Source organism: Cryptomeria japonica, chromosome 1 (assembly GCF_030272615.1).
Source record: "Cryptomeria japonica chromosome 1, Sugi_1.0, whole genome shotgun sequence".
NCBI lineage: Eukaryota > Viridiplantae > Streptophyta > Pinopsida > Cupressales > Cupressaceae > Cryptomeria > Cryptomeria japonica.
This window is the reverse complement of record NC_081405.1, coordinates 601,049,423-601,073,923: the sequence shown is the minus strand read 5'-3', so window position 1 is coordinate 601,073,923 and position 24,501 is coordinate 601,049,423. Positions and strand designations below refer to the sequence as shown.

At 36.8% G+C, this 24,501-nt stretch overlaps 1 protein-coding gene across 1 annotated transcript; it reads right to left on the bottom strand.

Annotated features, from left to right (window-relative positions):
* Positions 1 to 12,133: 12,133 nt before the first annotated feature.
* On the bottom strand, positions 12,134 to 22,063 carry LOC131048116 (uncharacterized). Its single transcript, XM_057981973.1, has 2 exons — positions 22,018 to 22,063; positions 12,134 to 12,483 (listed from the first exon to the last, which is right to left on the bottom strand). Exons 1-2 carry the CDS (start codon positions 22,061 to 22,063, stop codon positions 12,134 to 12,136), a joined length of 396 nt encoding a protein of 131 aa, XP_057837956.1.
* Positions 22,064 to 24,501: the final 2,438 nt, after the last annotated feature.

Sequence of the window (24,501 nt, the reverse complement as noted above, 5' to 3'; positions counted from 1 at the left end):
GCATTTACTATAAGATGATGTGTTTCAGAGGTTTTTGTCCTACATGTGGCAGTTTGCAATAGTTGCATAGATGCTTACATCTGGATAGCACACATGAAATTGGTAAGGAACTAGTTTCTATTGGAAAATATAAGTCAATCACATATGGTGTTAAAGATGGAAAAGAATTAAAGATGTGTGAGTTAGTGAAAATGGATATATGCGTAGCTGATTTTATGAAGATGTTTCAAGAGAAACTAGTGTATGAGTACATAGGTCACACACATAGAGCTAGGTGGTTTGATGAGCAGTTCAAGTTATGTAAAGACACTTTCCCCCTTGGCACTATTGTCTCTGTTGTTGATTTTGCTGAGAATTATACACTAAAGCCACAAAATGAAGTACAATCTATGTATTACCACTCTACACAAGTTACAATTTTTGTACACATAGTATTCATGCATGCACATGATAGCACTGAGGACAAAAGGGTTATAAGAGAATATCACTTCTATATCAGTGATGATCGTACTCATTCCTCAGAGTTTGTGCAAGGATGCTTTACAGTCTTTGATGATAGTTTAAGGGAAAGAGATATAAGATACAACCAACACTTAATATGGTCGGACAATTGCACTGCACAATTCAAGAATGCAAGGATGTTCTACTGGTTGACTAGGATGCATGTGACAAGTGGTGTGCAACATTTTTGGAATTTCATTGAGGCAGGGCATGGAAAGGGAGAGCATGATGGTGCGGGAGCATGTGTGAAAAGAGCTCTTACTAGAGATGAATTGAAGTACGAAGGTGGTGCAATGTTAATAGATGCAGAAACAATTGTGCAATGGTGTAACTCTATGATGGGACCAGGTAATGCAGGTAAGTCTATGGTTTCTAGATATTTTTAGTTAATATGTGAATCTAACATTGAAAACTATCTAGATTGTTGTACACTTACTGGATCAAGTGACATGCATTCATTTAGAAGTTCAAATGCAACATCACTAGTTATTTATACTAAACAGATTGCATGCTTTTGCTCTTTGTGTATGCATTTTGTGTGGGATGAATATGAATCAAAAGCGTGGGTTGACCAATGGTCTTATAGACCTTTGCAAACCCTAGATACATATCAATTTCCTAGAGCACTACAAATGAACCAGATTGAAGCATCAGTGGATTTTGACCATGTATCAGACATAGTTGAACCAGGTAAAGGGTTTCAATTTGCTACAATTTCAAGCTTAATTTATTAGTATTAACTTATGCTGATTTTGGTATTAACTTATATCCTTCTATTAAATGCAGGTCATGTATATGCAATTATTCCGAATGAGAACAACGAGAAGGAACATATTACTTTTTGTGTCGTTGTATTGAGGCCAAAAAGAAATTGACTTCTACAGTGGTTGATGCAGAGGGTATTGAGTACACAATAGGATCCGTTGTTGTGACAGGGACATGGCTTAGAAGTTACCGTTGTTGTGTCGAGCTGTATTGAGACCTCTTAAACTCATTTATTTAGCAGTTGTTGTATTGATTTTGGCATTAACTTATCCTTCTATAAAATGCAGGTACCCTATCAAAAATTCTAATGCCTAGTTGTTTGAGGACTTTGAGACACATAGACATATTCTTCATTACTCAAACCTTCTTGTTGCAACAAATATTCATTTGATTAAATATCGTGGTAGACCTCTTAACAAGGATTTATGAAAAGTTCGTGAATCAGACCATGAGGCAATACTTGAGACACTAAGGGTTAGCGCTGATCTAGAAGGTTCAATTGATTGATTTTGGGCCATCTAGAAGAATAATTCTACAATATGGTAGAATAATTTTGACAATTTTGTATATATCTTTTGCGAAACAAACATCAATGAGTTGTAATAAGCATATCTAGAAGCTAAATTTTGTATAAAAAAACAACAATGAGTTGTAATGTGCATATCTAGATGCTAATTTTTGTATAAAAAACAACGAGTTGTAATTTGCATATTTAGATGCAATTTTTTGTAAATATAAACAGTAATGAGCTTGATCATTTATATTAGATGCCAAATTTTATATATGAAAGTGTCCATGGGGCTGATTTGCAAATTTTGAGAGCCCAAATTTGTACCATTTGATTATAAATACATTTGTAATAAACTTGTACCATTTGATTATAGATTTGTACTATTTGATTATAAATAATTGAGTCCGATTCTGACATATGTTAAATTCTTGGGGAGTGAGACAAGGGCACACCTAGCATAAACCCGACCATCCAGACGCGCTCGCGCTGACGGTTCATTCCCACGGCGAGCAAAATGAAAGATGCACTATTTTTCCAACTCTCACTGACGGTTTTTGATGTGACAGAAAAAATATCACCACAAGAAAACGGAATCGAGTTATCCAAAACCGAGAGAGGATTTTTTAGGAAGCAACAACACGACCCCATAGGTTTAAATGGATCATCCATAAGTGCCACGGTCTTCAAGTTAAGCGATGTCAAAGTTTGACTATTTTTTCCACTTTGAGCACTCAAGGGAAATCGTCGCTACGAGGTGGCTCGAAACAATTGAACGTCTTTGGGAGAAAGAAAAGGGCACACCTAGCGTAAACGTGGCCACCCAAATGCGCTCGCACTGACGGTTCGTTCCCACGACGAGCAGAACCAAAGATGCACTATTTGCCACCTCTCACTGACAGTTTTTGATGCGACAGAAAAAATATCACCACAAGAAAATGGAATCGAGTTGTCTGAAACCAAGAGAGTCTTTTTAGGTAGAGACAATAGAACCCCATAGGTTCAAACAGATTGTCCATAAGTGCCACGGTCTCCGAGTTATGTGACGTCAAAGTTTGACCATTTTTTCCACTTTTAGCACTTAAGGGAAAACGTCTCTATGAGGTGGATCAAAACAATCAGACATCGTGGGGGGTAAGACAAGGGCACACATAACATAAACCCGGCCACCCGGACACACTCGCGTTGATGGTTCATTCCCACGACGAGCATAACGAAAGATGCACTATTTTGCCACCTCTCACTGACAGTTTTTTATGCGACAGAAAAAATTTCACCACAAGAAAACATAATCGACTTGTCCATAACCGAGAGAGGATTTTTTAGGAAGCGACAACATGATCCCATAGGTTCAAATGGATTGTCCATAAGTACCACGGTATCCAAGTTACGCAATGTCAAAGTTTAACCATTTTTCCACTTTGAGCACTCAAGGGAAAACGTCGCTACAAGGTGGCTCAAAATGATCAGACGTCTTGGAGAGTGAGACAAGGGCGCACCTAGCATAAACCAGACCACTTGGATGCACTCACATTGACGTTTCATTCCAATCAATAAGCAGAACGAAAGATGCACTATTTTGCCACCTCTCACTGATAATTTTTGATGCGACAGAAAAAATCTCACCACAAGAAAACGTAATCGATTTGTCCGAAACCGAGAGAGGATTTTTTAGGCAGCCACAACATGACCCCATAGGTTCAAATGGATTGTCCATAAGTGCCATGATCTTCGAGTTACGCGACGTCAAAGTTTGACCCTTTTTTCCACTTTGAGCACTCAAGGGAAAACGTCGCTACGAGGTGGCTCGAAACGATCAGACGTCTTGGGGAGCAAGACAAGGGCACACCTAGCATAAACTTGGCTACTCGAATGGGCTCGCATTGATAGTTCATTCCCACGACAAGAAGAACGAAAGATACCCTATTTTGCCACCTCTCACTAACAGTTTTTTACGATTTTTGATGCGACAAAAAAAATCTCACCACAAGAAAAAGGAATCGATTTGTCCTAAACTGAGAGAGGATTTTTTAGGCAGCAACAATACGACCCCATAGGTTCAAACAGATCATCCATAAGTGCCACGGTCTCCGAGTTACACGACGTCAAAGTTTGGTCATTTTTTCCACTTTGAGTGCTCAAGGGAAAACGTCGCTACGAGGTGGCTCGGAATGATCAGACGTCTTGGAGAGAAAGACAAGGGAACACCTAGCGTAAACTTGGCCACCCAGATGCTCTCACACTGACGGTTCATTCCCACGACAAGCAAAATGAAAGATGCACTATTTTGCCACCTCTCACTAACGGTTTTTGATCCTACAAAAAAAATATCAGCACAAGAAAATGGAATCGAGTTGTCCGAAACCGAGAGAGGATTTTTTAGGTAGCAACAATATGAGCCCATAAGTTCACACTAATTGTCCATAAGTGCTTCAACTCTTCTTTTATAGCCGATTTGGATGAATAGGTGTGTCTCTTACCCTAAGGCCAACTTGTTATGGAATAAAATTTAAATGAAAACCTTACCGAAGCTGACTCATCCTTAGATAAATTTCAAATCTGCTTTGTGCGCTCAAATATTGTCTTAATTGGTTCTTGAAATGATGAACTTCGCTCCATAAGCATGAGTTTATGAAATAATAACTTCACTCAAATCTCTTCATGCACGAAGGACTCAAAGCAAATTCACTCAATCAAAATACACAATATCAACATTACTGGTGTCAGTACTTAGGTATGCACAATATGAACAATAGATAGTTTAAAAGTATACGCCATATGAGTTACAAGTAATGAACAAATTAGATCACATTTCAAGACATATACACAATGAACAAGTTTGATCACATTTCAATAGCAAATAACTAAGTTTCAAGAATATCAAGTTTCATATATATCAATGAACAAATTGGATCGAATATCAAGTTTCATATATATCAATAAACAAATTGGATCGAATATCAAGTTTCATATATATCAAAATGAATAATAATCGTGTACATATCAAAAAATGGCATATATGCCAAATCAATAATAGTTACAAAAATGTGGCATGTGCCTTGTCTGTCAAAGTCGATATATACATATACAAATATCGAATATATAAAAAATTGGTCCTTCAATGACCACAACTATAACTATATGTCTCTATCGGTATCTATGATTGTGGTGGATCATTAAAATCAAGCCTCTTCGAAGTAGTACGTGGCTCTGCAGGTGGCCGCACAAGGACAATTCAAATGTCGAATCGGATATATTTTCTCAATATAACATCAAAATAACTAAATAATAAACTCTAAATTGTTTGAAGTTGAAATGTTGATTACCTCATCTCTATCTTCTGCAATTGGGTGAGGTTGAGGATCCGTGGGATGTCCTGAAGGAGGCTGTAACTGGTAAAACAACATTAATACATGTTAATAACATATATGTCAAATAACACATAATAATTAAAAATGAATAGACTAAAAAACAAAAGCATATCGGAGCCTCAGATGGATGTGTTGTGGTCATAGGAAGCAAAGTCATAGATGAATCAGTTACGACCATTTCCTATATCCATGGTAAGTGATCCAAAAGGAGTTAACTAGACGGTTTCAACTCCATTGTGCACTTAGTGAAAAGGAATTGATCTAAGACATACATACCTTTTCCCTTGGTCGTGTTGGATCCCATAATATACGTGTAGGACTTCTACTGAAATGGAATGGTAGAATAACAATAGGAAGTTTGGAAGGGACATGTAATAGGTTAAAGACAAACATACAAGTTAATAACCCAAAGTTGTTGACAAACTAGATAAAACAAATATTTTTAACATATGTAGAACAAATGCACATCGAAGCCTCGTATAGTTATCCTGTAACCTTAGGAGGCCTAGTCGAATCTGATGCAGCTATTACCATTTCCTATATGAAAAATGATAACATATGATATAGACATAAAAGGATTTAGTTATTTCGAACAAGCAAGAATGCAATCCAAAGTGAATATGAAGATATCACCTCTTCCCTCTGTTGAACCTCATCGACATCAGGTGCATTCATTAATTTTGTAAACCCCATATGTTTTTGTATATAGAACAAATAAATTAAGTGCATTTATCAATATCTACATATACATGTTTAATAATAATACATTTCAACAAATGAATTTAAAGTGTACTGAATTACCTTCTGTCATTCGAGTGTCCAAGAGGATATCTTTTTCTGCCTCGAAGTGCTAGATGATGGCTTTCTCACATGAGATTTCCTCGAGGCAGGTGGGGTAAATTAACGGAAAAAATTAACATAAGGGAAAAGAGCATGTATTTAATATATCACTTAACTCATAAATATATAAATCTAAATGGTACCGCATAGCCATCTTCGCCAAAGTCAATGGCCGAAAGCGTGATATCATCAAGTTGGGACATCTCAACTATTGATAAGCCCTATAAAATACCAAGTAATGATACATATAATTAACAAAATATATTTTGAAACCAATGTATTATTATATTTTTAACAAATTTACAAATCTTTACCTCTGGTGGCGAAACTACTCGTGACCGTGGAGTTGACTGAAAAGTGTGTGGTGTACTCCCACCACCTGCCGCACCCTGCAATGCATTTTATTTATATGTCACTTTAAATTGTTCTAAAAATAAAAATTCATCTTTTTATAAGATTTAGTCACTTAATTGATAACATGTCATAAACAAAACTAAACGCACCTGTGTCTGATAGAGAGGGTACAACATATTGATCAGTTCATCAGTGAGGGTTGCATCCTCTACAGTGGAAGCATGACATCTTCTCCCCCAACATGTATATGAATGAGATGTCAAACCATCCTCATCTATGTTAGTGTCTACACCAGAACATACACCTTGACAGGTGGGGCACATATGTTGAATGGGCTGGCTCGTGCCAAATGATGCATGAGGTATTGCTGATGAAGGAGGTATCACTGAGGAAGGAGGTGTTGTTGATGAAGGAGGTGTCGCTGATGAAGGAGGTGTCACAGGTGCCGATACATCCTCTGCTCTGACCAACTGTGTGTCATGCTGAACAATGACATCAGTCAATGATGCAGCTGCCTGAAGAGTCTGTCATTCCATAGACTCCTTCAAGGATATAGGGACAGTGACATGAACCATGGGTTTAGGAGTTGTACACCTCCTATGTTGTGGCTCTACCACCCTATGGGCCCCAGGTCTATACTGCACAGAGCCTCTCCGTCTACCCTGAAATTGTCAGATGTCAAAGTAATTCGGCTTCTCACTGAGGATAAACTCACAATACAACTTTCTCAAAAAATATAGAGGCACCTCCCAATTATTACAAGGTGGTTGGTCAAAGACCATATACCACCTATCCCAAAAAGATTCTTTCAGCATAACATGAACACACCAATGCATAGGAAACCGAGTTGTATTTAGTTCTAGGTTGTTACTGGTAGCAGGATCGATGAAAAGAGCACATATGGCAGCTTTACCTATGCCCTTTTTTCACTTGATCATATGACAACCCATCCGCATAAAATGTTTGACATCTATCCCTCCATGAACCCCATTTCGTAACCTCCCTAGATACCTCATTTGCAATATTAGCCATTGTTTCTAGTGTTTTGGCGAGGGTTGAGTTGTGCTCAAGCCTAGAGGACCTCAACCTATTCACCAATATAGAAATTTGGGCACTATTTTGTGTAAGGTGATTGATGAGATCCTCTTGTGTGGCATCTACATGATCTAATGGAGGACATGGAGGGTTTTGGGGTGGCGGTGGTTGTTGAGGAGCAACATTTTGAGGATTTTGAGGCTTTTCTTGTTGCTCTTGTACAATGTTTACAAGGTTTTCTTGTGTTGCTTGTGCAGGAGGAGGTCTTTGTTGTCTATTTTATTTTTGGGGATTGCTTGAAGAATCTGACATCAAATTAATAAAAAATAAAACTTAAATCAATTAAAAAACCCTACTTGAATTAAAATGCAAACAAAAATAATCAAACCAATCAAATCTTACCTATTTGATGGGGTGCCATTGTTGAAAATTGCTCTCAATGTTGGGAAAATCCAAAATAGTTGCAAATCCGTGCAGGTTCTATGTTTTTTTGGCTTTTCCTTACTGTTGTTCCACGAGTTTTGGCGTTGAAAATGGCCAAAACCCATGGCCTACACCAAAAAATAATGTTTCTGAAAACCCGTACGGGTTTTGATGAACTTTTGGTTTTTTAAATTGTTTTTCTCTAGGCTTGGTGTTACCAAGCCTAGCACATTTTTGAATTTTTAGAACCCGCACGGGTTATGAAAAATTTAGTTTTTTTTTGGCATGTGGCCACTTTTCTGTTCACCATCTTGGTGCACTTACCCCTTTAGCAAGATTCTTTATAACATGCATTATAAACTACCATAAATATGATAAATATTTTTTTATCCACTTTATAAATCTCTTCTAACATGATCTAACACGTTTCATTCTATCTCTTGTGCACTTACAATGTTGTAAAGGCTCTTACACATCTTACATAACATGCATGCTCTTACATATTCTTACAAATACATACAAAAGAATATACATGTCATAATAAACAAGAAATGAGTGGGATCTCTTATTTCCCAAATGAGTCATAGATAATAAATTATAATACAATTAATATTTCCTTCAATATCAATGCTTCTTTCGCAAAAAATCAAGCCTTCTCATTTTCCTACTTATTGATCTTATTAGTTTTTTCCACTATCAAACCATGACCTTTCTTTGTTGGGAATTCCTCCATGTTATCTTCCTCTAACTTATCTATTATTGGTTTTCATTTTGTGGTGTCTATAACATCTGTTGTTACTATTTTTCTCTTATTCTTCCTTTGTATATCTTTCCTTCTCAATAGTTCCTTCTTCTCTAAGTAATATGTTTTTAACTATTCTTCTTCCATTAAGTGTTTTTCTCTTTTATGTTTGTGATTGTCTATTTTTACCTTTTGAAATTTATGAGCATTTAAGGGTTTTAATTTTGAAATTATCATTATAACATTATCTCCTCTTTGTGAGTTTGGTCTAGATACTCTTTGTTCTTATAGTATTGTGCTACTCTTAGGAAACAAAAAAATCATGGTTTCAAAATTAAACCACAAAATCCACATACTTTCTTCCTTCCTTATGATCATTTGTATAATATATTTGTTCATTGTAGTTATATATTAACAAGTAACATCTTCTTGTATTCTTTGAATTCAATCTCTTTCTCTATCGTATCCTCCTCTAGAATCATTATGGTGGGATCTATAAACATTATAATCTTCTCTCTTAACCAGTAGAAGGTCTATCTTAGGGGAATTAAATTTAAATTGAGTTTACATTTCATTGATCTCTATATCCAAACTATTGGGAACCACAATTCTATCTATGAAGGGATCCTTTTACCAATCCTTTAGTGTTTTCCATACCCCTATGTAAATGCTCATTATTCTCACATCTATGGTTAGACCCTAGGTCATGTTCCTTTTTATCTCTTAACTAGGATAATAATTAAGGGAAATCATTTATCTTATGGCTATCCCATTTGTTATTTTTCCAACCTACTTTAATATTCTCTAAGTGTTTACAAATACCTATGATCAAGATTGGTGAAAGGTTATGCCAATTAATGAGAAAAATATAGGTAGGTATACCTTAGACAATATTGATTTTTGTATGAACAATGATTTATCACAATAAATAATATATAATCTATCCATGTTATGCAACATGAATTTGAATGACAACTTAGCAATAATACACATTCCTTGTACCATTATCTTATGGAATGAACATGCACAACACAATAGACAAAACCTCTATGAATACACAATAGTAATTTTTCCAAGGGTTTAACAAAGTTCATAATATTAGATTTACATGCAATGGGAGGAATATTAAAAATAAAAAATATACAACAAACAAAGTGTAGATTCTTTATTTTTTTTATAAATGTGAGTAGATAGAGATTACTAAAAAATATTAATGCTTTTCAGATAGGCCAACATTGGGGTAAGGAATAAACTAGTTTCAACTTGGTCTAAATGTCAACTCGTGGATTGTGAGCTTGTGAAAGGTGTCGGGGCTTTCTGCACAAGAGTTGTAGGTAGTAAGTTGAGTGGGGATGAAATGCAGCTAGAAAAATAAACCTGTTGCAAGTCAAAATAATTCTAGTGACAAGAAATGTCACTTCCTGGTAAGAGAAACTACACAACCATCAAATTCTAAACCAAACTTTAATGAGCTATTACAAACCAAGCTCAAATCACAAAATATTTTATCAACTAAACTTTAACGAAAATATTGAAATATAAATCACACGACTAACATGACACAAGAGTTTATATGTGGAAAACCCAAATGGGAAAAACCACGGTGGGAGTTAGCACCCACAAGATCCACTATCTGCAGTATAGAGATATGGTCGGTTAAGGTCTACAACACCCAGTTAGGGGCACACCCACTTAGAAGTGTCTAAGATCGGTTAAGAGATATACAATAAGGCCTGTGAGGACCAACCCTGTTAGGAGCTACCCAAGTTACTGGGATTTGCAAACACAAGTTAATGTGTCACCTGGTTAGAGGATTTTAATGATCAGACCTGTTAGGATCCGACTACACCCTGTTAGGAGTGACCTTGTGAGAGGATTTTCTTGCTGCAACTATTAGGGAGACAACAAGTACAAATGATCTCAGTTTAACACCTTCAGTGTCTGATAATATCTGTTTCATAACATTACTACATCACATATACTTCATCTCTGAACTCCTCTGATCACCGCACAATCAGAAATACAAAATTTGCTAATGATTTCTTACACATTCAAGCTCATACTCATTGTCGACTTCATACCTCATCACATATTTTAAAATCATCATTAGGTCGGCTAGAACCTGTTACAATTCCCTAGGTTCAGTGTATTCTATACAATCTTGCAATGTACACCATAGTTATGTCATCCACCAATATAACAAATCCAATTTTGTGTCATTTTACCAATCTAAGTGATTTTCATCACTATCGGTTAAGTCTTAGTCAAAATACCTTCTCTATCAATCAGATCTCGTTCATCCGATCGAATCTGCACATGCGGTCATGAAGATAACTTCATCTACCAGTCTTCATTGTTATTGTAAAACCGCATCATCTCAATGTTCATAGATTTCCTGTACCGGTTGTCAAAATATTATTTTGTTTATTGTTTACCGGTTAAAGTCCTAATTACCAGTTCTGATAAAAATTATTTCTGCTTACCGATTAAGCTTTGTCGGTTGAACAGTGAGTCTCAGATGACTGTAGAAACATAGTTGCCATCAATGAAAATATACTACATAGTCATGAAACAACAATCTAATATCTTTACAAAATAGACTTGTACCGGTTATATCAAGCAAACAAACATTTTACCGGTTAAGATCAAATGATCAAATGCCAACAATCTCCCCCTTTGGCATTGATGGTTACACTTAGGAAAATTTTGTCAACTAAGTGTGCAACACAAAAATTGACTATCTCAACTACTACTCCCCCTTTGACAACAATGCCAAATAAAGAAGTAAAATACATGAAAGATATATACATTTTACATCAAAATTTTTATCAGATCATTATATATATCTAAATTATAGAGTCATAGAGTCATAATGTCCATTACAAAACAATTTTAGAGAACGCATCACCAAAATTGATCTTCAACTGCTTGAGATCATTAGCCCAAGTTTCCAAGAGTGTTTCAGTTATCTCAATATGTGTCTTTAGTTGGGCTTGCAATTCCTCCATAGCATCTACTGTACTCATCTCTGGAGTAGCTAAAATTGCCTCTGACTCTTTGTAAGCTCACTATAGAATTTCCACCTTTGGAATCAGTTGAGTTTGGAGTGCCTTGAAAGATTTGATCCGTTTAGCCTGCTCAAGGTCATACATCTCAAGTGTATTGTAACTCTTCAACATATCTTCCAAAGAATAGTATTGAGTCAGTCACCGGTTTAAATGTTTCACTTAACACTTCAAACTCCTAAGTAGCTTCCCTATTCTTCTTCAAATCAACACAAAATAAGGAAAATTTTGAAATAGTAGCCAAAGTCTTACCTCCGGTTTCTAATTCAATTTTCAACAAATCTTTATTCACCGTTAGGGATACTTTTCCTTTGGCTATTTCAATCAACAATTGTTCTACCCTTCTCTTCTTATAATCTTTTTCAACAAAAATATATACAACTTCTTCAAAAGTTTTAAGTTGTTCACTAGCATTAACAACTAACTGACCAAGTTTATCCATCGAAGTAACAAGATTCTCAATATCAGTCTCTAGTAGGAGACTAGACAAAATTTCAACTGTTGTCCTCAAGGTCTCTGCCTCTCTCTGTTATTCCTTCATTCTCTTCTTTTGAGCTCTAGATTGCATTGTTGTTGCAATCTCCATTAATTGTGAGAAACTCAATTTATCCATGTCAATAAGACCTTTAATACTCACTGATTTGTCATCATCGTCATCATCAATTATTTTCTTCTCCTTTGACTCCTTTTTCTCTGCCTTTTCTTTCTCTATTTTCTCCTTCACGATCTTATCTTCTTCTATCTTCTCTTCCTCAGTGGTGTCCTTGACCGGTGGTGGTTGAGTTTCCACACTTTGTTCATTCACCGGTGCTTCCTCTACCTTATTTTCATCAGTCTTATCCTTTTGGCGGTCATCAGTAGAAACACTTATATTTACATCTACATTTACAATTACCAGTTTAGTCTGAGTAACTGTAGACTATGCATTCACTGGTTGCTCAGTTGTGCTTATGTATTCCTCTCTCTCTTATTCTTTGTTTTCAACTTATCCCTGTTGTTGCTCATGTTGTTCAAACATTTGTACATCAACATAAAAAACATCTACTTTATCAGCAGTGTTAGCAACATTTGTTAGACACAATGCACCACTGAGAGGGGGGGTGAATCAGTGGTTCTCAAACTTTTCTCTTTAACCTGCCTATGTGAGTATATCGGTTAACAGATCTAACTAAATGCAGACTTACCGGTTAGAAGGGAGACTAACACAAGTTAATTCACACCTAAAGGGGCATCACATAACACTAGCATATATGAGGAAAACCCAAGATGTGAAAAACCTCAATGAGAAATGTTGTTGGAGTCTACTGCTCCAATCCAACCTCACAATGAATCTCTGATTACATTGTTTAGGGTACCAACCCAAGTAGAACAAACCCCTGATTTTAGGGCACCAACCTAGGGAGATAAGAGTAGGGCAATTTTTAAAATGATATGCAACTACCTTCTTTTCCTTAGTGGTGTCCTTGACCGGTGGTGGTTGAGTTTATAGTTACCGGTTCAGTCTGAGTAATGGTAGACTATGCATTCACTGGTTGCTCAGTTGTGCTTATGTCTTTCGCTCTCTCTTATTCTTTGTTTTCAACTTATCCTTGTTGTTGCTCATGTTGTTCAAACATTTGTACATCAACATAAAAAACATCTACTTTATCAGCAGTGTTAGCAACATTTGTTAGACACAATGCACCACTGAGAGGGGGGGTGAATCAGTGGTTCTCAAACTTTTCTCTTTAACCTACCTATGTGAGTATACTGGTTAACAGATCTAACTGAAAGCAGACTTACCGGTTAGAAGGGAGACTAACACAAGTTAATTCACACCTAAAGGGACATCACATAACACTAGCATATATGAGGAAAACCCAAGATGTGAAAAACCTCAATGAGAAATGTTGTTGGAGTCTACTGCTCCAATCCAACCTCACAATGAATCTCTGATTACATTGTTTAGGGTACCAACCCAAGTAGAACAAACCCCTGATTTTAGGGCACCAACCTAGGGAGATAAGAGTAGGGCAATTTTTAAAATGATATGCAACTACCTTCTTTTCCTTAGTGGTGTCCTTGACCGGTGGTGGTTGAGTTTATAGTTACCGATTCAGTCTGAGTAATGGTAGACTATGCATTCACTGGTTGCTCAGTTGTGCTTATGTCTTTCGCTCTCTCTTATTCTTTGTTTTCAACTTATTCCTGTTGTTGCTCATGTTGTTCAAACATTTGTACATCAACATCAAAAACATCTATTGTATCAGCAGTGTTAACAACATTTGTTAGACACAATGCACCACTGAGAGGGGGGTGAATCAGTGGTTCTCAAACTTTTCTCTTTAACCTACCTATGTGAGTATACCGGTTAACAGATCTAACTGAATGCAGACTTATCAGTTACAAGGGAGACTAACACAAGTGAATTCACACACAAAGGGACATCACATAACACCAACATATATGAGGAAAATCCAAGATGGGAAAAACCTCGGTGAGAAATGTTGCTGGAGTTTGCTACTCCAATCTAGCCTCACAATGAATCTTTGATTACATTGTTTAGTGCACCAACCCAAGGAGAACCAACCCCTGATTTTAGGACACCAACCCAAGGAGCTAAGAGTAGGGAAAGTTTTAAAATGATATACAACTAAATGCAAGTTTTAAAATGATATGCAACTAAATGCAAGTTTTAAAATGATATGCAACTAAATGATCACTTTAATTTTGTTGTTGTCATTCCTGTTTAGTCACTTGTTTGTGCTTTGTTTTGTTTGTCATCATTGAGCTTTTGATATGTTGAAATTTTAATACAAGCATCATAGTATAATTGAACCATAACAACCTGAGTATAGCTTACATGGATTTTGATATTCCAAGTTGGCACAAGCGTTGAGGTATAATTGAATCAAGACAGCCTGAGTGTTGCGTAAAACACACAAGAGTTGACCATTTGCATGTGAAAAGTGGAAAATGTCTTCAATGATATGTTTCCAATCATGTCTCACAAATTTGCACCGTACGAATGATCGCCTCACAGACATAAAACCAAAAAAAATCAGATTCCTTCGTTGCTTCTCTAGCTCAATGCATCCTCAAGTAGCTCAGGAAATCTAATGATTCAAAAATTAAGATACAATATAGTCAAAATTTCATGCCAAATCATAATTCAAAAAATCATCCATCATTTGTGTGTTAAAGTTGCAGTTTGATAATGGTCTTGTTTTCTATCCTGATGAGAAGTTGTTGACATTAGTTCTCTTGGCGTGCTGCAATACTTGTCGTTTGTTGTTGAAATGGTTAAAGTGAGAGGAATGTTGCCCCTAGTCATAGATATGTGTTGATGTAGATATACACGTTGATCACCAAGCCATGGTGGGATATGATATGGAGAACTATCTTTTGGATAATCAAGGACAGTGACTACGCTAAGTATGTCCAAGATAATGTTGCGTAAATAATTGTTCTGGTGATGGCTTTTAGCGGAGACTAGATGGATCAAAAGATATAAGTATTGATAGATAGAGGAGTCATTCTCTTACAAATAGCGCCTATTGCCAGGTTTTCACTAATTGTTTTTATTGCACTTTTTTTATTTGTTTTTGATTTTTTTGTATTTACTATTGGTTGGTTCATCGAGCACGTCCCCTTCTGAAGTTGTTAACCGATAGGCTTCTGATCTGTAGGCTGATAGGATGACAAAACGACCCAACCAGTTAGGTTCAAACTTCTCCTTCTTTTCTCAATCCCGTTGATTTCTTGGATTTTCATTTAGCACGAGATCACCGACTTTGAAAGCCCTTGGGATGACTTTATGATTATAGCTTCTGCACATTCGCTGCTGATATGCTTTGAGATGGTCATAGGCCTGTTGTCGTTTTTCATCAAGAAGCTCTAGCTCATGCAACTTGTTTACCCGATATTTCTCATCTGGTATGAGGCCCTTCAAATATACTTTGAGAGATGGAATTTCTACCTCAAGAGGTAGAATTGCTTCTGATCCGTACACTAATGAGTATGGCGTAGCCCCTGTAGGTGTCTGAATACTAGTCTTGTATGCCCAAAGTGCCGAATTGAGTTGTACATGCCAATCCTTACTCGCATCATTTACTGTTTTCTTAAGGATTTTCAAAATTGTTTTATTTGATGCTTCCGCTTGACCATTTCCTTGTGGGTAGTAAGGTGTAGAGAAGCGATGTTGGATTTTGAATCTTTCACATAGCTCCCATACATCTTGATTTTTGAAAGGACACCCATTGTCAGTAATGATGGAACTGGGAATGCCATATCTGCAAATGAGATAATTGAGAATAAATGAGGTGATCTGTTTTCCAGTTACAGTGGTCATCGGGATTGCTTCAATCCACTTCGTGAAATACTCTATTGCAGTGGTAATGAACTTATGTCCATTTGAAGAAGAAGGATCAATTTTCCCTACTAAATCAAGTTCCCACTGACACAAAGGCCAAGATGTGGTGAACGGTTGTAGCTTCTGTGCTGGTGCATGGATAAGATTGCCATGAATTTGGCATTTAGGACATTTCTTTGCAAATTGATAAGACTGTTTCTCCATTGTAGGCCAGTAATATCCCATTCTCAGAAGTTTCTTGGCGAGAGTAGGACTACTTGAATGCATACCATAGATACCCTCATGAAGCTCGTGCAAGGCAGAGTCAGATTCGTTACGATTGAGGCAGCAAAGACGAGTACCATCTAGACCTCGACGGTAAAGTGTGTCAGCGGTTAAGGTATAGCGGGCAGCTTGTCTGATGAAGCTACATTTTTGGTTGCGAGACAAGTCGAGTGGAAGAGTATTTTTCTTAATGTAATCATAGATTGTCCCATATAGAGGTGAATCTAAACCGGTTAAGGCATAGATGACTTGGGATGCGGGATTGTCATAGGCTAGGGAAAACAATTGCTCTACCAAGAACTCGTAACGACTCTGTTTGTCTGGAATTTGCAGCAGTGAAGCGATAGTAGCCATTGCATCGACAATTGTGTTGTCCAATCTTGGTATTTTCTCAAAGGTGATGTGTGCAAAGTACTGTTTGAAATCATCCACCATTCTCTTGTAGGGCATTAGCTTATCATCCTTTGTCTAATATTAATTGCTGGTTTGATTGATAACTAACTAAGAATCCCCATAGACTCTCAATTCTGTGATTCTCCATTCCACTACCACTTTGATTCCTGTTACCAGGGCTTCATATTCAATGATGTTGTTGGTGCATGGAAACATCAGCCTATAAGATCTTGGAATGGTGTGCCCTTCTGGAGTGACGAACAAGATGTCGGCACCCGATCCATGTTGTGTATAGGATCCATCAAAGTACAGGGTCCATTGTTTGGGTGTGACAGTGAGTACATCCTTGTTTGGAAATTTCACTTGTAGTGGTTGTTGATCTAGTAGTGGTGCTTCAGCCAATTGATCTACAATTACCTTTCATTTGATAGCCCGACGTTCTGTGTACTGGATATCAAACTCATTGAGAATCATGACCCATTTAGCCAATCATCCTGTAAGAGTTGCTTTGCTGAGTAAGTACTTGAGAGGATCAACTTTTTCTACTAGCTTGATTGTGTGAGTTAGCATGTAGTGGAAGAACTTTTGAGAGGCAAACACCACGGCTAAGCAAGATTTCTCAATGAATTTATAATTTAGCTCATATCCTTTTAAAGTTCTGATGATGTAATATATAGCTTGTTCCTTGCCTTCCGGATCTTCTTGTGCTAGCAATGCCCCCAAAGATACTTCGATTGTTGATATGTAAAGAATGAGCGACTTGCATGCTATCGATGGTACCAAAACTGGCATATTCATCATATATTGTTTGAGCTGGTGAAATGATTCCGCACACTTGTCTTCCCATCTCAAAGGTATATTCTTATGAAGAAGATGATTGAATGGTAGACATTTATCTACTAGTTGGGCTATGAATCGCCTGATAGATTGCAGTCGTCTCTACAAAGATATGAGTTGGATAATGTTCCTGGGAGGTGGCATCTCCATGATGGCATGTACCTTTGCTGGATCTACTTCAATGCTCTTTTCTAACACAATGTAGCCTAATAGTTTTCTTGATGTGACCCCAAAGACACACTTCTTAGGGTTTAGTCTGACCTTGAATTGCTCCAACCTTTGAAATATTTTATCTAATATGCCCAGATGTTCTTCTCGGGTGAATGCTTTAGCTAGTAAATCATCCACATAGTCCTTCATGAAGGTATGCATCATATCGTGGAATATTGTCATCATGGCTCTTTGATAAGTTGCCCTAGCATTTTTCAAGCCGAAAGGCATGACATTCCAACAATGTGTTCCACATGAACAGGTGAGTGCAGTTTTATCTTGATCCTTTAGGGCAATTTTGATTTGATTATAGCCAGAGAAACCATCCATTAATGATAACATTGTGTGGCTTGTTGTTAAGTCCATAATTATGTCGATGCTTGGCAAAGGAAAGTCATCCTTTGGACATGCTTTGTTGACATCTCTAAAATTTGTGCATATTTTGATGCTTCTGTCAGGTTTTGAAACAAGTACAATGTTTGAAATCCATTCAACATAGTCTATAGGTCAAATTAATCCAACATCTAATAACTTCTTTAGTTCAGCTTTGACCAATAATGCCACATGTGGATTCATCTTTCTTAGTTTTTGTTTGACTGACTTAGCTCCCAGAGTGATGGATAAATGATGCATGATCAGGTTTGGATCTATTACGGGCATATCAGCATAAGACCAAGCAAAATTGATTTGCTTTTCTTTGAAGAATTTGATAAAATCTGGTTGTTCCTCTTCTGTCAGTGATTCTGCTAGGTGTATGGTTTTGATTGCTGCTTCAGTACCAATGTTTATTCATTGATTTGGCTCGATCAATATGGGTGACCTCTCTTAAAAATATTTAGGAAGAGTGTCAAGTATCCCATCTTTAGGTGCCTCGAAAAGGTTTTCACCTGCAGATGCGTCCTTTATTTTACTTTTTTGTGATCTAATGATGTCATTGACTGGTTTTCAACATTAGAACCTTTGTTTCTTTCATTTTTGCGACTGAGAGACTTGGCACTCCCCTGATTGTAGATATCGTTATTTTGTTCGTTGGTAAAGCACGTTTCCGGGTTGACTGAACATAGATATTGGACAATTGATTTATCATCTGGGAATATTGGTATATCTTGGTGTTTGAGTTCTTCCCAGTTTATGAGATCGGGATATATGAGCAGTAAGGAGTAATTTGATGGGTTGAGATCAGTTGCAGTAAGTGTCCTGATAGAGGCCTCGTTATAGTTGTTTGGGATGCTGGTTAGGTCTATGATATTGTTAAGGTCTTTGATGGTATTATCTTCGATGTAGCCCTGTTTGTATTGTCGATGCTCGTTCTCATTAGCATCGTAGATATGTCATGGTCCAAATTCAAGTGGTCGAGATTCTGCGCCTTGTCCCTCCTGAGAAAGAGGTGTGTATGAATGGATGGTATCTACCTCAATATCTTCAGTAACATTAGAACAACTACCCCATTCATATTCATTAGAATCAGTTTCATAGTTACTGTCCTAGAGTATCGTGTTGCTTCTAATACGTATGTTGTATGGTGAGAAAAGATCTCTAACAATTGATACCAGTCTTTTAGTTTTTTCTGATTCAGAATCGAAGCCTACTTGTACCCTTTGCATTTGTTCATACACTGTTTCCCTTCGATGAGTAGTAATTTCTTCAGGTGGTGGCTCTACCTTGGTTTGATCAAGTTCTTGTACATGATGCACTTTCTTATAAGAGGCTTCTTCCCTTTGAATGGCCAGTTCCTCTTGTCGTTTCTCATTTTCTTGATGTTCTTGCTCTTTCCTTGTCGTTTCTGCTGCTTGGTGTAGTGCCTTTTGCCATGAGTTTTCTTTATATTTGTTTTTTGCTCTTCATTGAGGTTTCCGATATTTCTTTTTCTTTTGCCTAGGTGGTACATGTTGTCCATATCTCAGTCTTGTTTTGTCTCTTGCAAATTGTGAAGTTGCAGAGGTTCTGTAATGCCTTCTTGATGCTTGTCGATAGGTCTCTTGCCATTGTCTCCCATCTGTTGCATGATCCGGAATCCTTCTCCATATTGTTGTGTTGGTATGGCCACCTCTATGGTAGCAGCTCTGACTTCTTCTTCATCCTTGTATAGCCAACTAAGGACATCTTTCTCTTTTGATTCATTGGCCAGTGTGCCCAATTGGATAAATTTACCATCAAACTTGGTGATGGGTTGTGTTTCCTGATGTGTTGATGCAGAAGGTTGTCCATAAGATTTTGGCGATGTTGGCAATTTTGATAGACACAAGGGTTCAAAAGAGTACTCCCCCATGCCTTAATCTTTGATTTTCATCTTTTGTTTAAAGTCTATGGATAATGACTTGAGTTCTTCTTGATGATGATTGGATGCTAAGGAAGCTTGGGCCTCCCTGTTGTGTGGAACCAGGCTGTCTTGAGCTACCCCCATAGCATTGCAATGCTGAAAAGGGTTATTATCGACAGATACGGAAATTTACTGTCCATTGTATGATAATTTGATACACTGATGATATGTCGAAGGTATTGCTTGCATTTCATCTATCCATGGATGACCCAATAGAATATTGTATGTCAAGTCTATGTCTAAGACTTGGCACATAGTATCCTTTTGTATTGGTCCTACCTGAATAGGTAGTATTACTGTTCCTTTGGATGACCTTTCTTCATCATAATAGGCCTTGATGGTGATCTTCTTGTTTAGATCAATAGACTGCTCAGAGAAGCCCAATGCACGGATAAGCTTTAAAGTACAGATATTGAGACCAACTCCTCCATCTATTAACACTCTTTTTACTCGATGTTTATAGACTAATACTTCGATATGGAGTGGGGTGTTATGCGGATGATTCAAGGAGACATCAACATGTTTGGAAAAGGTAAGGTTATGCAACCCTGTCATATGAGCCACCATGGCTTGGAATCGATCAATGTCAAGATCTTTAGGAACGTTTGTTTCGATAAGTGCTTGTTCTAAGATATCTTCGTGTTTTGGTGAGAGTTTGAGCAATTCGAGTATGGATATTTGAGCGGGAGTTCTCCATAGTTGATCAACCAAGTTATATTGAGTCTTGGGGATAGTTGTGGATGTTGATGTGTTCCCTTTCAAGGCGTATTTTTGTGCTCTGGTTGTCACATTGATCGACGCATGTTCTTATTTGTCCTTGCTTTTTATGACATTTACTTGGTTGTCATATGTTGATATGTGATTGATGGTGTTCTCGTATTGGTGATTTATACGAGCTCCTCTGGTATTGTTTGATGTTGAAGCTCCTCCCTTGTTGTAATTTGGATGAGGATTTTTAAAGGCTTCATGGTCACCATTCATTTTGTGACTCAACTATTAAATCACCCCTATTGATCATGTCTTGAACAATGTTCTTCAGCCTCATGCAATCATTTGTGTGATGTCCTTTGTTTCAATGAAAATCACAAAAATGTGAATCATTCCACCAAGGTGGTTTGACCTAGGGTTCAAAGTTGTTCATGGCTAGTACTAATGTGATGATCTTATTCGCCAAGAGCTCCTGAAACATTGATTCTAAGGTTTGTCCTAATTGTGTGTAGATGCGTCTATATGGGAAAGTGTTAGTGTTGCCTCTCTGGTTTGTATTATTCCCTCGGTTAGTGTTGTTGTCTTGGTTAGTGTTGTTGCCTTGGTTATTGTTGTTGGTGTTTGATGTTGAAGTTCCTTTATTGGTATTTTGTGGATGAGTGTTAGTGCCTTGATTAACACTTTTTTTTTTATCTTTGTTGGATGGCGGGTTACTTGATAAAGCTAACACCGGTTGTTTGGATTTCACATTATTAGCATCAACTACCCCATCATTAACACTGTTTTTGTTCCTTGTCCAAAATTTGGATTTGTCTCAAGTGTTATTGTTGTTTTGATTGTTAAAGGGTTTAGTGTTTGATGAATTAACACCTTCCTTAAAGAACTTCAATATTCATGTCTTGATGCAGGCTTCCTCCACTTGGATTCCGTTTTCTATCAACTTGGAAAAAGATGGTATGCATTGGAGTTTGAGTTGATAACTCATCTCACTATTTAGGTTATCGATGAAGATTTCCATCTTTTCCTTTTCAGGCATGTCTCAAGGATATCTTGAAACCATGCTTCTCCACCATTGAAAAAACACCATGAATGTTTCATTGTGTTAAGGATGTAGCCTCATTTGGATTGAAGCAAGCAATATATTATAAGTAAACTAATACACACACACACACACACACACAGAGATATATATATATATATATATATATATATATATATATATATATATCATTTCAATTAAAATCACATACATATATATATTGAATGAAAGTAACATTAATACATTGTTGACTGCCTTACGGCAGATCAATGACTGTTATCATTGTATTACCCGATGACTGAGTATTATGAGTATCAAGACATGAAGTTGAAGTCATGTTCGATACTACTATCACCAAATTATTATATTGTTCAGAACGATAGTATCGAGCACGATAAGTTCTTCAATGTATAACTAATGATGATTGTTAATATGTTTGAAGTGTTTTGTTTACGTAGGGTCATGACCCTATGTGGCATAAAGCCACGTAGGGGTCATGCCCCTGCATAGACATAACCCTTCACCAATATATATACACAATGATATCGATGCTTGTTGAATATTAAAAAAAATTCAATAATAGTGGCAATTACATTATACAACAAGCAGTTGATAATTAATATATTCATCAGTTATAAGTTGACAGAATCGAATATATATATCAGTGATCACTTTGAAAGTCTATTCTTATTATATAGAATTATTCTTATTGTATTCTCAGATCAAATGTAAGATTATTCTTACGGAAGAATATCTAAAGACTATTGTTTTTCTCTATCACTGATCCATATTCTTAACACATTGCTCTTTTGTTTTGTGTTACACACATCCAACATGGTGATTGCGTGTTGAATGTTATAGGAGTATTGTGTTATGAATTTGTTTACCAACTCATCAAATGATTTGTGATGGGAGGTGTAAGTTTAGACAGCCACTCCATGGTTTGTCCTCCCAAACTTCTTGGGAATGGTGTCATTAAGTAAGTGTCATCGTGAGCAAACTCTAGGCTCATGGTACAAAATTCCCAAACATGATCACGAGGATCACTTTTACCATCGTACTTGTCATACTTTGGTATATCTAAATTTGGGGGAAAAGGTACCATGTTCAATCTCCTGCCAAAAGGATAAGGACATATCTCGTCCAAGGAGTATCGCACCGTGGTTCCTTGTTGCATGTCCTGCATTTGCCTTTGTAGTGTTTGTATTTTTTGTGTAAGAGCAAACATGGGCACATTTGTCCTCTGAGGGAGAGTTTCCCCACTTTCATTAAGATTGTCCTAGTTGCGAGTATGGTCTTGTTCTTGCTCGCATGTGTTTTCAGGACCATGTGTCTCTTCTTCTCTTTGTTTTTCTCGATAGGCATAATTTCTAGACCTTGTTCTTGAAATCCTCTCATCTATATTCCTTAGGTTTTTTGTATCAAAATCTTCAGGAATGTTAACTCCTTTGCTAGTTAGCATGAGTAGATATTTTTCCTTGTCTACTTCGAAAAGTCTTTCCATGAGTTTTTGGAATGCTGAATTTTCTTGACATTCTTGGAGAAGTTCCTCAATGATCTTTGTTTCGCCCATATTGGCATACTCATCAAAAGGGTTGGATAATCTACAACCCATACTCGATTCTGATTGTGATTCTTTTTGTTTGTTTCTTTGAGATCGAGTGACAACAGGCATTTAATATATTTCTATAGTGATAAATTATTCTTCTAAGGGAGTTTTGGGTGGTGTTGGTGGTTCTAGCCGAGCTTCGTTATATGTGATACAGAACTGTGGGAATAAAGTGGGATTAATCCTTCTTCCACGATTTAAGTGTTGGTTGAATGCCACTTTCTAAATGTAAGCCCTACTTCTCAAAGGTTCCTTGTCAAATTCGTTTGCTTTGCCTTGGATATACAATCGCATGTGATGCAAGAATGTGTGATGTGATGCAAAGAGTTGATGATTGATATAGAGAAATGTATTCCTTCTCGCAAGTGCCTTAGAACTAGGTTGTCTCTTCTTCAACTTAGTTTTGTGATGAAGACTTGTTCAGCTCAAAATATGAGGGGTGGTCATACACAAATGATCAAAGGTTGACATTGATGTTGTATTTGGATACTTTGTTTGAATATTCAAGTTTACTTTATCAAGTAGAGGTTTAGTTATATTCGCCTCCATGACAAAGTGTGTCAAATGATATGGATAAAGTCTCCCGATATGGAAACTTGATTTGACAACTTAAGAATTAAACAAGGTATGTGTTTTTGATAGAATCCGTTGGATGGTGAAACTTTGATCATTGTTTTTGATACTTCCTGATTTTGTTGGATGAAGTCTGATCTCAAAATAGTCTAATGATTTGAAAACTTGTTCTAAGAGCCTCTTGTTGATTGGAAATTTTCTCACTAATGATCAGATTGAAGTTTGCTGCTGAGTTTGCTAAAGGACTTGAAAGGGTATCTAAAACTATCAATGAAATTCTCCCAAAGTGCAGGATTCACTCTCTATTTTTTCTTAGAATTGATCATGCGCTAAGACAGATATTGAATGCACTATAGAATGCTCAGAATGTAATACATAATGTTCCCTATGCGCTAAGCTTCCTTTACTACGCGCTATCTTAGAATATTTGAAAATGACTAATTTGGATGGGTTATGTGCTATTATGTCCTGATTACACACTATTGTTTCAGCTAAAAGCGCTATGATATGTCTTGAATGCGCAAAGCTGATGTCTAAATGCACTAGACTGATCCTGGAAATCACTACTAGGAATCTCACCAGTATGATATTGA

What these genes read in the sequence shown, in the direction of transcription:
- LOC131048116 (XM_057981973.1), bottom strand. Translation starts at nt 22,063, where the DNA reads ATGACTTCAACTTCATGTCTTGATACTCATAATACTCAGTCATCGG. An exon ending in TCATAATACTCAGTCATCGG is followed by an intron (nt 12,484 to 22,017) that starts GTAATACAATGA and finishes TTGTAAATGTAG; the next exon opens with ATGTAAATATAAGTGTTTCT.